We start from the raw sequence: 13149 nt of genomic DNA on the forward strand, positions 1-13149 counted from the left end.
GCGGTTCAGGGATTCAAATGAATCCGCTCCTATGATGGACTCAATTTTCATGTCCACAGTATAAAACGATAACATGTACATCATGTCGTGCAGGCTAAGCTCAAGTTCACATTCACCAAAAGTCTCCATCTTTCTCGTACCGTAGTGTACCGGCAGTCCCGGGCGATCAACAAATTTCAGCTGCATGTTCAGCTTGGGCAAAGCAGACCGACTGAGGAGGTTCACCCTCATTCCAATGTCAAGGTCACAGCGTAGGACTGAGTGATTTAGGAACACCATCGTTTTCCATCTGGTTTTGATAGTTTCCGGTGTGATCTTATTAATTTTGTTCTTTTTTGAAATTATATCTTCATCTTTTTGAGTCTGAATCACCTGGCCCCTGGTTGCAATGAGATCGATGAAAACTGTTCATCTGGAGGTATCTCATCAACCATGTTTACTGATCTTATTTGGTCCATTGTCGGACGTGAAAAACACTGTTTCGCAAAATGTCCAACATGGCCACACCTGGAACAGACTTTTCCAAAGGCTGGACATTGCCGTGGGCCATGTCGAGTGCCACATTTTTCGCATAAGATAGCGGCTCCTGTCGTTCACTTAAAATGGCAGCCCACACTGAGACCACGTTTCTTTATGATGTGCATTACAGTGCTAATGGCGCTAGTGTCTTCCTTTATGTTGGCGCCAACATGCTTCGAGCAGAGTGTGCTGATTTGCTGTGCAGCTTACTCACTTGTCTGGCAAATCTTTATCACTTAGTTCCAGTACCAAATCAAGTTCCCACAGGAACCACTCACATAGCTTATCATTTGATATTTGATATACCAAATACAATTTGGATACGCGTACGGATCATGTGTCTCTCGATTGTCTCATTCGTTTTGGGGGAGCAAGTCGATCAAAGTACCTAATTACTTCATCTTATCGCTTGCTCTCCTCCTCATTGTCAAAAGAAAAAGTATTATACAGTTCAATTGCATGTGGACCTGCCACCATGAGCAGCAATGCAATTCACCTTTTGTTAGGCAGAGTCCGCAAGCCAAGGGCAGAAACATAGAGCTTAAACTTCTGCTTGAAGACATGACAGTTTTCATCTATGTTACCCGATACCTGTAGCTGGTGGGTTACCTTCAAACCTTCGATCTCGAGCTTCAGTGTCTTTTACTGCGTCGAGTCGGCCATGGTCACAGTTCACCAGTTCTTCAGCCGAATTTTAACCTCGGCCGGGTTTCTCCCGCAATTAGCGGGACGGGCCAATGCCGGCGGCAAGAGCGGCGCAAACCACTCCAGTGTCAGGCCGCCTGGAAGTTGCCGAATCCTCCGCACTTCCGAGGGCTAGGCCGGCGCTGGCGGGGTTGGTGCTGTGCCATTGGGCGGCGAAGGGCCGCCATTGGCCAGCGTGAGTTGGCACATGGGCAGAACCGCCGGCATGTTTCCTGCACATGCTCAGGCGGTTTCTTCTCCATGCCAGCCATGGCGGAGCCTTATAGAGGCCGGTGCGGAAAGAAAGAGTGCCCCCATGGCACAGGCCAGCCCGCAGATTGGTGGGCCTCGATCACAGGCCAGGCCACTGTGGGCACCCCCCACCGCTGCCGGATCCCCCCCCCCCCCCCCCCCCCACCCGAGGACTCCGCTAGCCACCCTCCAAGCCAGGTCCCGCCAGGATGGACCATTTCCAAGCCACGCTGGCGGGACTGGCCGAAAACGGGCGGCCGCTCGGTCCATCGGGGCCTGGAGAATTGCTGGGGGGGGGGGGGGGGGGGGGGGCGCTGACAACGGCCCCCAACCGGCGCAGCGTGATCCCCCCCCCCCACCGAAAACCAGCGACGGAGAATTTGGCAGCCGGCGTCGGAGCGGCGGGACGGGATTCACGCTCCACCCTCCCCCCCCCCCCCCCCCCCCCCCCCCGGCGATTCTCTGACCCGCCCCTCGTCTCTGCCGATGTTATCTTCAAATCTTCAGCACTCTGATACCATGTGGTCTTCTATGATCTTGTCTCGCAATGAATTTACAGAATTGCTGGTGACTTGGCCGGAACTAGGATTTATGAATGTCCATGTGATACAGTAACAATCAGATACAGACCAAGTTATCATAGAGTTACATTACACTTTCCTGGAATTACCCTTATGCACGACTGTCCTCATGTACACGTTAGAACCTTCTGGCGGTCGCTGGATGTCACCTGACTTACATCTGACGCCACCTGCTGGTGGGAGGTCACACTGCTGAGGACATGTGATATTATCTACAGGCATATCACCACACTGAGAAATTTGAATTTGTTTAATTAAATAAATTGAGAAAGAAGCCAGTGTCAGTAATGGAGACCTTGAAACTACAGAATTGTCATTAAAATCCATCTGGTTCACGAAAGTCTTTAGTGCACCTGATTTGGTGTATAAGGGACTCTATTGCATTGTGACTATTAAGTGCCGTCTCAAATGGCCAAGCAAGCCACTCAATTGTATAGGGATGGCAATAAATGCTGGCCTTGCCAGTGAGGCCTTCATCGACCCTGTGAATGAGTAAAGAAGACGAAGCTGGGAGGCCAGGCAGGGGAGCATTGGAATAGAACGTCGAGAGGAAACATGTATGGATCACAAAGGTTAAAATCTTTGCCCGTTCAAGATAATTTAACTGAACCACTGATGAAATGTGTAGTGCTCAAGCCTTTTTTGTCACAGCAATGGCAAATTAGGCAGCCAAAATAGGAAAGTGAAATTCTTAAAGCTGGTATCAATATATCTTCTTTGACAAACACACATATTTTCTTCTGAATATTTGGTCCATTAATATTAGACTGTTGACACTTTTGGACATTTTAGGAAATTAAACTGGAGGGTCTGTTCAGATCTTATCAGATCTGCTATTTGAACTACATCTCCGATTTTAGAGTTGTAAAGTTACATGGCTGAACTCTGTGCATAGAAATTTAATATCTCAGAATCATAATTTTTTAATTTCAGCTTGCAAAGAATTGCATAGACAAACGGAGGCATCTCGACTGCTCTTTGAAACTATTGAACATTCTACAGCGAGCCTGCAGGAACGATGTTTGCTGGTGAGCTTCATGACAGTTCAACCAGGAATGGCAAATGAAATGTCCATAGCTAATAGAGTAAACTTTAAAAATAACTTACATTGAGAATTGCACCCTTCACGACCGCAGGGCATCCCAGAATGCTACACAACAAATTAATTCCTTTTAAATGAAAAATGAAATGAAAATGAAAATGGCTTATTGTCACGAGTAGGCTTCAATGAAGTTACTGTGAAAAGCCCCTTATCGCCACATTCCGGCGCCTGTCCGGGGAGGCTGGTACGGGAATCGAACCGTGCTGCTGGCCTGCTTGGTCTGCTTTAAAAGCCAGCGATTTAGCGCAGTGAGCTACACCAGCCCCTGTCACTACTGTTGTAATGTAGGGAAACACATGAGCCAAATTTGCACACAACAAAGCTCCACAAACAGAATTGAGATAATTAACTAGATAATCTGTTGCAGTGATGGTAGTAAGGGGGAAATGCTTGCTAAGACACAAGATAGAGCTGCCCTGCTTTTCTTCGAGTAGTACGATGTGGTCTGAGAGCGTAAATGGACCTGGATTTAATAGCTTATCTGAAAGACAGCATTTCCTCATTACTGCTCTGGTGTGAGCAAAGAACCAACAACTTGTGACTCGGGTGAAAGTTCCCAATTTATCAAAGGGTGATAATAATAATCTTTTATTGTCACAAGCAGGCTTACATTAACACTGCAATGAAGTTACTGTGAAAAGTCCTTCATCACCACATTCCGGCGCCTGTTCGGGTACACAGAGGGAGAATTCAGAAAGTCCAATTCACCTAACAGCACGTCTTTCAGGACTGTGGGAGAAAACCTTCACAGTCATGGGCAGAACGTGCAGACTCTACACAGACAGTGACCCAAGCCGGGTATCGAACCTGGGACCCTGGTGCTGTGAAGCAACAGTGCTAACCACTGTACTACCATGCCACCCATTTGTTAAATCCAACATAATCATATGAGAAGCATCTTGTACAAATTGCTAATGACAAAGAACAGAGGACAAAGAAAGGTACAGCACAGGAACAGGCCCTTCGGCCCTCCAAGCCTGCGCCGACCATGCTGCCTGTCTAAACTAATATCTTCTACACTTCCGGGGTCCGTATCCCTCTATTCCAATCCTATTCATGTATTTATCAAGATGCCCCTTAAATGTCACTATCGTCCCTGCTTCCACCACCTCCTCCAGCAGCGAGTTCCAGGCACCCACTACCCTCTGTGTAAAAAAACTTGCCTGGTACATCTCCTCTAAACCTTGCCCCTCACACCTTAAACCTATGCCCCCTAGTAATTGACCCCTCTACCATGGGAAAAAGTCTCTGACTATTCACCGTGTCTATGCCCCTCATAATTTTGTAGACCTCTATCAGGTCGCCCCTCAACCTCTGTCGTTCCAGTGAGAACAAACCGAGTTTATTCAACCTCTCCTCATAGCTAATGCCCTCCATACCAGGCAACATCCTGGTAAATCTCTTCTGCACCCTCTCTAAAGCCTCCACATCCTTCTGGTAGTGTGGCAACCAGAATTGAACACTACTGCGAGCCTGCTCCGCCATACAGTGATGATCTTTTGTGGACTCAGCTCCACTTTCCGGCCCGAACACCATAACCCTTTATTCCTTTATTCTTCAAAAATATCTATGAAGGAGCCTCAACTGCTTCACTGGGCAAGAAATTCCATAAATTGACAACCCTTTGGTTCCTCCTAAGCTCAGTCCTAAATCTACTTCCCCTTATTTTAAGGCTATGCCCCCTAGTTCTACTTTCACAAACCGGTGGAAACAACCTGCCCACATCTATCCTATCTATTCCCTTCATAATTTTATAAGTTTCTATAAGATCTCCCCACATCCTTCTAAATTCCAACAAGTACAGTCCCAGTCTACTCAACCTCTCCTCGTAGTCCGACTGGTGGACGTGATTTATTTAGATTTCCAGAAGGCCTTTGACAAGGAGCAGCATAGGAGATTGTTAAATAAGTTTGGTGTTAAGGGTAAGATTCTGGCATGGATAGAGGATTGGCTGACTGGCAGAAGGCAGAGTGGGGATAAAGGGGTCTTTTTCAGGATGGCAGCCGGTGACTAGTGGTGTATCTCAGGGGTCTGTGCTGGGACCACAACTTTTCACAATATACATTAATGATCTGGAAGAAGGTACTGAAGGCACTGTTGCTAAATTTGCAGATGGAATGCACTGCCTGTGGAAGTAGTTGAGTCGGAAACATTAGGGACCTTCAAGTGGCTATTGGATAGGTACATGGATTACGGTAGAATGATGGAGTGTAGGTTCATTTGTTCTTAAGGACAGCACGGTAGCATTGTGGATAGCACAATTGCTTCACAGCTCCAGGGTCCCAGGTTCGATTCTGGCTTGGGTCACTGTCTGTGCGAAGTCTGCACATTCTCCCCATGTCTGCATGGGTTTCCTCCAGGTGCTCCGGTTTCCTCCCACAGTCCAAAGATATGCAGGTTAGGTGGATAAATTGCCCTTAGTGTCCAAAATTGCCTTAGTGTTGGGTTGGGGTTACTGGGTTACGGGGATAGGGTGGAGGTGTGGGCTTGGGTAGGGTGCTCTTTCCAAGAGCCGGTGCAGATTCGATGGGCCGAATGGCCTCCTTCTGCACTGCCAATTCTGTGAAAGTGAACGAGGAGAGGAAGACGAAAACAAAGTGAATTGGGGTGGGAATGAAACAGAAATAGCAAGTGGGATAAGTAGAAATGAAAGAACAAAAACAGAAGCAAAAGGGGGGATAATAGATAGCAGAAATGAAGGTGAATAAGAGTCACAAATTAAGTGGAAAGCAAAGACAGAAGGAAATGGAATAGGAATAATATACAGAAATGAAGGAGAAGAGAGTGATTTACCACTGAAGGGGAGAGAGACAAAATGAAGCAAGAGTGAGGAGAAAAGAGAAATGACTGGTGGAAGTAATAACTGAAGGGTACAATGTAAGTTATTGGAACAAAGATTGGAGCATTTGAGCTTGTTCTCCTTGGAGCAGAGAAGATTAAGAGGCGACCTTGTTGAAGTGTTGGAGAGTGCGTCGCGGCTAGGAGGGGTCCTAGCCTGGGGGTGGGGTGGGGGGGGGGGGGGATACCGGGTTGCTGCTAGAATGTCCAGGAAGGAGTTGGTGTGGGCCGGGGGGGTAGAGGAGAGGCGTTATCGCCATGGGGAATGGGTCGGGCGGGGTGAGCTGGCCTGGGGCGAGCAGTTAATAAGCTATGGCTAGCCGGCGAGGGAGGGGGGCGGGTTGCCCTCTGATCCGGCTGATTACCTGGAACGTGAGGGCGCTGAATGAGCCGGTTAAGAGAACTAGGATATTTTCTCATCTGAAGGGGCTGAAGGCGGACGTGGCTATGCTCCAGGAGACCCACTTGAAGGTGGCAGACCAGGTTCGTCTGAGGGAGGGGTGGGTGGGGCAGGTTTTTCACTCAGGATTGGACGCGAAGAACCGGGGGGGTGCCGATTCTGGTGGGGAAGAGGGTGGCGTTCGAGGCGGCTGAGGTGGTGCCAGACAAGGAGGGCAGATATATTATGGTGAAGGGTAGGCTGCAGGGAGAGAAGGTGGTGCTGGTTAATGTATGTGCCCCGAATTGGGATGATGCCGGCTTCATGAGGCGATTGTTGGGCCGCATCCCGGATCTGGAGGCTGATCATGGGGGGAGACTTTAACACAGTGCTGGATCCCCCATTGGACCGGTCCAGTTCAAGGACGGGTAGGAGACCGACGGCGGCCAACGTGCTGAGGGGATTCATGGACCAGATGGGAGAGGTGGATCCCTGGAGGTTTGGGAGGCCGAGAGCGCGGGAGTATTCCTTTTTCTCTCATGTCCATAGGGTTTATTCCCGAATAGATTTTTTCGTCCTGAGCAGGGGATTGATCCCGAAGGTGCAGGATGCCGCGTACTCGGCCATAGCGATTTCAGACCATGCTCCGCACTGGGTTGATCTGGAGATGGGGGAGGCGCGGGACCAGCGCCCGCTCTGGCGCCTGGATGTGGGGATGCTGGCTGATGAGGAGGTGTGTAGGAGGGTCCGGGGAAGTATTGAGGGGTATCTTGATACCAACGACACGGGGGAGGTCCGGGTGGGGATGGTCTGGGAGGCTCTGAAAGCAGTGATCCGGGGGGAGCTTATCTCCATCCGGGCCCATAGGGAAAGGAGGGAGAGGAAGGAGAGGGAGAGACTGGTGGGGGAGCTCCTGGATGTGGACAGGAGATACGAGGAGGCACCGGAAGAGGGGTTGCTGGGAGAACGGCGTAGTTTGCAGGCCAAATTTGACATGTTGACCACCAGAAAGGCGGAGACACAGTGGAGGAGGGTGCAGGGCGCGGTATATGAGTATGGGGAGAAGGCGAGCAGGATGTTGGCGCATCAGCTCTGTAGGCGAGATGCAGCTAGGGAAATTGGTGGAGTGACGGATAAGGGTGGGAATGTAGTGCAGAAGAGGACAGAAGTAAATGGGGTCTTTAGGGACTTCTACGAGGAACTGCACCGGTCGGAACCTCTGATGGGGAGAGGGGGGATGGAGAGCTTCATGAACGGGCTATGTTTCCCAAGGTTCAAGAGGAACTGGTAGAGGGGCTGGGGGCGCCGATAGAGTTGGAGGAGCTAGTCAGGGGGATTGGACAAATGCAGTCAGGTAAGGCGCCGGGGCCGGACGGGTTCCCGGTGGAATTTTATAAAAAGTATGCGGATCTGGTGGGCCCCCTGTTGGTGCGAGCCTTCAATGAGGCATGGGAGGGGGGGCTTTGCCCCCGACAATGTCGCGGGCACTGATCTCTCTGATCCTGAAGTGGGATAAGGACCCCTTGCAGTGTGGATCATACAGGCCTGTCTCGCTCCTCAATGTTGACGCTAAGTTGCTGGTGAGGATCCTGGCCACCAGGATAGAGGACTGTGTGCCAGGGGTGATACACGAGGATCAGACAGGATTTGTCAAGGGACGGCAGCTCAACGAGAATGTGCGGAGACTGCTAAATGTTATTATGATGCCGGCAGTGGAGGGGGAGGTGGAGATAGTGGTGGCGCTGGATGCAGAGAAAGCGTTTGATAGAGTTGAGTGGGGGGACCTGTGGGAGGTGCTGGAGCAGTTCGGATTCGGGGAGGGATTCATCAAATGGGTGAGGCTGCTCTACGTGGCTCCGATGGCGAGTGTAGTTACCAATGGAAGGAGATCGGAGTACTTTAGGCTCTACCGTGGGACCAGGCAGGGGTGCCCCCTGTCCCCCTTGCTCTTTGCATTGGCGATTGAACCTTTGGCTATGGCGTTGAGGGAGTCAGGGAGATGGAGGGCTCTGGTGCGTGGTGGGGAGGAACATTGGGTATCGCTGTATGCGGACGACCTGCTGTTGTATGTGGCGGATCCAGAGGGGGAATGCCGGGGGTGATGGAGCTGTTAGCGGAATTTGGGGGCTTCTCGGGTTATAAGTTTAATTTAGGCAAGAGTGAGGTATTTGTAGTACACCCGGGTGATCAGGAGGAGGGAATTGGGAGGCTCCCGTTTAAGAGGGCAGTGAAGAGTTTCAGATACCTGGGGGTGCAGGTGGCCAGGAGTTGGGGGACTCTCCATAATTTTACCAGGCTGGTGGAGCAGATGGAGGAGGAATTTAAAAGGTGGGACATGGTGCCGCTATCGTTGGCGGGTAGAGTGCAGTCCATCAAAATGACGGTTCTCCCGAGGTTCATGTTCCTTTTTCAGTGTTTGCCCATCTTTATCCCTGGGGCCTTTTTTAGAAGGGTGACTAGCAGTATCATGAGCTTTGTTTGGGCGCATGGAACCCCAAGGGTGAAGAGGATCTTCTTGGAGCGGGGTAGAGATGGTGGGGGGCTGGCGTTACCCAATCTCTCGGGGTATTATTGGGCGGCCAATGTGTCGATGGTGCGCAAGTGGGTAATGGAGGGGGAGGGGGCAGCATGGAAACGGGTGGAGAGGGCGTCCTGTGGAGATACAAGCCTGGGGGCCTTGGTAACGGCGCCATGGCCACTCCCACCCACGAGGTATACCACGAGTCCAGTGGTGGCGGCTACCCTCAAGATTTGGGGGCAGTGGAGGCGACATAGGGGAGAAGTGGGGGGCTCGATGGAGGCTCCATTAAGGGGGAACCATAGGTTTGTCCCAGGGAACATCGATGGGGGATTTCAGGGTTGGCACAGAGCGGGCATCAGACAGCTGAGAGACCTGTTTATTGATGGGAGGTTTGCGAGCCTGGGGGAGTTGGAGGAGAAATTTGGGCTCCCCCCGGGAAACATGTTCAGGTATCTGCAGGTAAAGGCGTTTGCTAGATGGCAGGTGGAGGGATTCCCTTCGCTTCCCGCAAGGGGGGGTGAGTGACAGGGTGCTTTTGGGGGTCTGGGTCGGAGAGGGGAAGATATCTGATATCTACAAGGTCATGCAGGAGGTGGAGGAGGCGTCAGTAGAGGAGCTGAAAGCTAAGTGGGGGGGGGGAACTGGGGGAACAGATCGAAGACGGGACATGGGCTGATGCCCTGGAGAGGGTTAATTCTTCCTCCTTGTGTGCGCGGCTTAGCCTCATCCAATTCAAGGTGCTGCACCGGGCCCACATGACTGGGACGAGGATGAGTAGGTTCTTTGGGGATGAAGACAGGTGTGTCAGGTGCTCGGGGAGTCCAGCGAACCATGCCCATATGTTCTGGGCATGCCCGGCACTGGAGGAGTTCTGGAAGGGGGTGGCGAGGACGGTGTCGAGGGTGGTGCGATTCAGGGTCAAGCCAGGATGGGGACTCGCGATTTTTGGGGTTGGGGTGGAGCCAGGAGTGCAGGAGGCGAAAGAGGCCGGTGTGCTGGCCTTTGCGTCCCTAGTAGCCCGGCGAAGGATCTTGCTACAATGGAAGGATGCGAGACCCCCAAGCTTGGAGACCTGGATCAATGACATGGCGGGATTTATTAAGTTAGAGAAGGTCAAATTCGCCCTGAGAGGATCGGTACAAGGGTTCTTCAGGCGGTGGCAACCTTTCCTCGACTTTCTGGCTCAACGATAGGGTACGGGGACAGCAGCAGCAGCAACCCGGGGGGTAGGGGGGGGAAGGGGGAGGGAAAAGGGGGGGGGGGAAGGGGGAGGGAAAAGGGGGGGGGGGGGATGATGACTATGTTTGTTTATTTAATTTTAATTTATTTTTAAGTTCTCTTGTTCATTGGGGTTGGGGGGTGGGGGGGATGTGATACATGCGTTGATAAGGTCTGGGACGTGTTACAGTTATTATGGGTTATTTTGTTGCATTTCATTGTTTGTCGTTATATTTTATATTTTCTGTAAAAACTTCCAATAAAAATTATTTTTTAAAAAATAAATAAATATGAAATAGTGAATTGATACATCAGCTGTGGATAAATGCTACGATACACTCTGTACACTGTATTTTATGTATGAATAATAAATGCATGCCCTTCCAGCAAGGTCCACTTCCGATGCAGACCATAAGACCGTAAAAAATAGGAAGTGCAGGCCATTCAGCCCTTCGAGTATGTTCTGTCATTTAATAAGATCATGGATGATCTAACACTCACTAAATCCACTTCTCTTGCCTTCTCTCCGTAACCTTTAATTCTCCGACTGATTAAAAACTTTTCGAGCGCACCCTTGAAACTGTTCAAGGACTTGGCCTCCACAGCTTCCTGGGGTGAAGAATTCCATAGATTTACCACTCCTTGAGAGATTTCTTCCTGAAATCCAACTTAAATAATCACCCCCTTATTCTGTGACTACGCTCTGTTCCTACACTCTCCCATGAGTGGAAAAATCCTCCCAACATTTACCCTGTCTAATCCCTGAAGAATCTTATAAATTTCACTCACATCACCTCTCGTTCTTCTGAACATCAAAGAGTATAGACTCAATCTGTCGAATCTTTCCTCATATGGCAGTCCTTCCTTCCATACCCGAGATCATCCCAGTAAACCTCCTCTGTACTGCCTCTGATGATGGTAAATCTTGCCTCAAATAAGGGAACCAAGACAGCGCAGTATTTTAAATGTGTCCTCACGAGTACCTTGTACAGTTGCAGCAATGCCTCTTTGCTTTTATACTCCAGTCCCCTTGAAATAAAAGCCAGCATTCTATTTGCCTTCCCGATCACCTCCTGCAGCTGTATGCAAGCTTTCTGGATTTCATGAACAAGGACCCCAAGTCCCTTTGTGCTGCAGCTTTTTGCAGTCTCTCTCTAATTTCCTCCATTGAATTAAATTGCGGCGGCTTGCTGCATCCCCCACAGAATTGTGCAGCAGTGGGGTGATGTGCTAAAGGAGGAGGATGACCGCCAGGCCAACTCCAATGAGGAGGGCGAGGATGGGCAGGATATGGGGCCTAGGCAGGCACGGGGGTCCGGGCGATGTGTGCGCCTGGGCCAAATAGCATGGGCATCGCAGCCCACCCCACACCACCCACCCCCGACCACCACCACCTTTCCCATGTTCCCAAGTTTCCCATGGCAGGTTGATGGAAAAAGTGAAGTTGTATGGGGTTCAGGGTGTACTAGCTAGGTGGATAAAGAACTGGCTGGGCAACAGGGGACAGAGCGTAGTGGTGGAAGGGAGTGTCTCAAAATGGAGAAAGGTGACTAGTGGTGTTCCACAGGGATCCGTGCTCGGACCACTGTTGTTTGTGATCTAGTTTCAGATAGCGAGGAGGACTGTCAGAGAATACAGCAAAATATAGATAGATTGGAGAGTTGGGCAGAGAAATGGCAGATGGAGTTCAATCCAGGCAAATGCGAGGTGATGCATTTTGGAAGATCTAACTCAAGAGCGAACTTTATGGTCAATGGAAGAGTCCTGGGAAAATTGATGTCCAGAGAGATCTGGGAGTTCAGGTCCATTGTACCCTGAAGGTGGCAACGCAGGTTGATAGAGTGGTCAAGAAGGCATTCAGCATGCTTGCCTTCATCGGATGGGGTATTGAGTACAAGAGTCAGCAGGTCATGTTACAGTTGTATCGGACTTTGGTTAGGCCACATTTGGAATACTGCGTGCGGTTCTGGTCGCCACATTACCAGAAGGATGTGGATGCTTTGGAGAGGGTGCAGAGGAGGTTCACCAGGATGTTACCTGGTATGGAGGGTGCTAGCTATGAAGAAAGGTTGAGTAAATTAGGATTGTTTTCATTGGAAAGATGGAGGTTGAGGGGAGACCTGATTGAGGTCTACAAAATTATGAGAGGTATGGACAGGGTGGATAGCAACAAGCTTTTTCCAAGAGTAGGGGTATCAATTACAAGGCGTCACGATTTCAAGGTGAGAGGGGGAAAGTTTAAGGGAGATGTGCGTGGAAAGTTTTTTACGCAGAGGGTGGTGGGTGCCTGGAATGCTTTGCCAGCAGAGGTGGTAGAAGCGGGTACGATAGCATCATTTTGAGATGCATCTGGACAGATATATGAACGGGTGGGAAACAGAGAGAAGTAGACCTTGGTAAATAGGCAACAGGTTTAGATAAAGGATCTGGATCGGCGCAGGCTGGGAGGGCCGAAGGGTCTGTTCCTGTGCTGTAATTTTCTTTGTTCTTTGTTTTGTTCTACCTCACTCCTCCGCCTGCAACCCCCATGGGTTGGAGAATGATGATAACCCGCTCTGCGAGGAGCTCTGGTGCTCCACATCATTTGACAACGTCTGACTCCTGCTCATGGTAGCACTTTCCACCGTCCACTGGGTGGTCCCTACATGCGAGCTGGATATTCCATCACACACTCCCATCGCATCTCTGGGATGGCAATGCTGGGGACAGTCGGGGGTGGGGGTGGGGGGGAGAGGTGTGTGGAGAGCCCACCCCACCCACAACGTCCGCCCATTCCCCCCCCCCCCCCCCCCGCCTCCCCTCTTTGGTCAGCGCATTCCTCTATCCCATCTCACAGAGCACCGAGGTAGGATGTAACAGTGTGAACAGGTGTTTAATGTGAACAAATATATACATATACATGCCCTATCCCCTATCACTATACTGTGCCTTGCACCCGTACCAACTTAACTAGTGTCTAACTTTCTGGCCTTACGGGCCCAAACGCTATGTCGTGGTGGATCCCATGGTACAATGAGGAGTGCGATTCCTGCCCTGTGACTTGAGTCCCCATTGG

The 13149-nt window shown here is 50.5% G+C and overlaps 1 protein-coding gene across 1 annotated transcript in view; it reads left to right on the top strand.

Moving 5' to 3' along the window:
- Nucleotides 1–388: 388 nt before the first annotated feature.
- The window catches only part of LOC119969955 (otogelin-like protein), a 199464-nt gene continuing 186703 nt past the window's right edge, over nt 389–13149 (top strand). The window contains exons 1-2 of the mRNA XM_038803921.1: nt 389–418; nt 2970–3064. Of these exons, the coding sequence (XP_038659849.1) occupies nt 389–418; nt 2970–3064 (125 nt within the window). The remainder of the gene's footprint in view (nt 419–2969; nt 3065–13149) is intronic.

This window comes from Scyliorhinus canicula, chromosome 8, assembly GCF_902713615.1.
Source record: "Scyliorhinus canicula chromosome 8, sScyCan1.1, whole genome shotgun sequence".
In the NCBI taxonomy this organism is placed as follows: domain Eukaryota; kingdom Metazoa; phylum Chordata; class Chondrichthyes; order Carcharhiniformes; family Scyliorhinidae; genus Scyliorhinus; species Scyliorhinus canicula.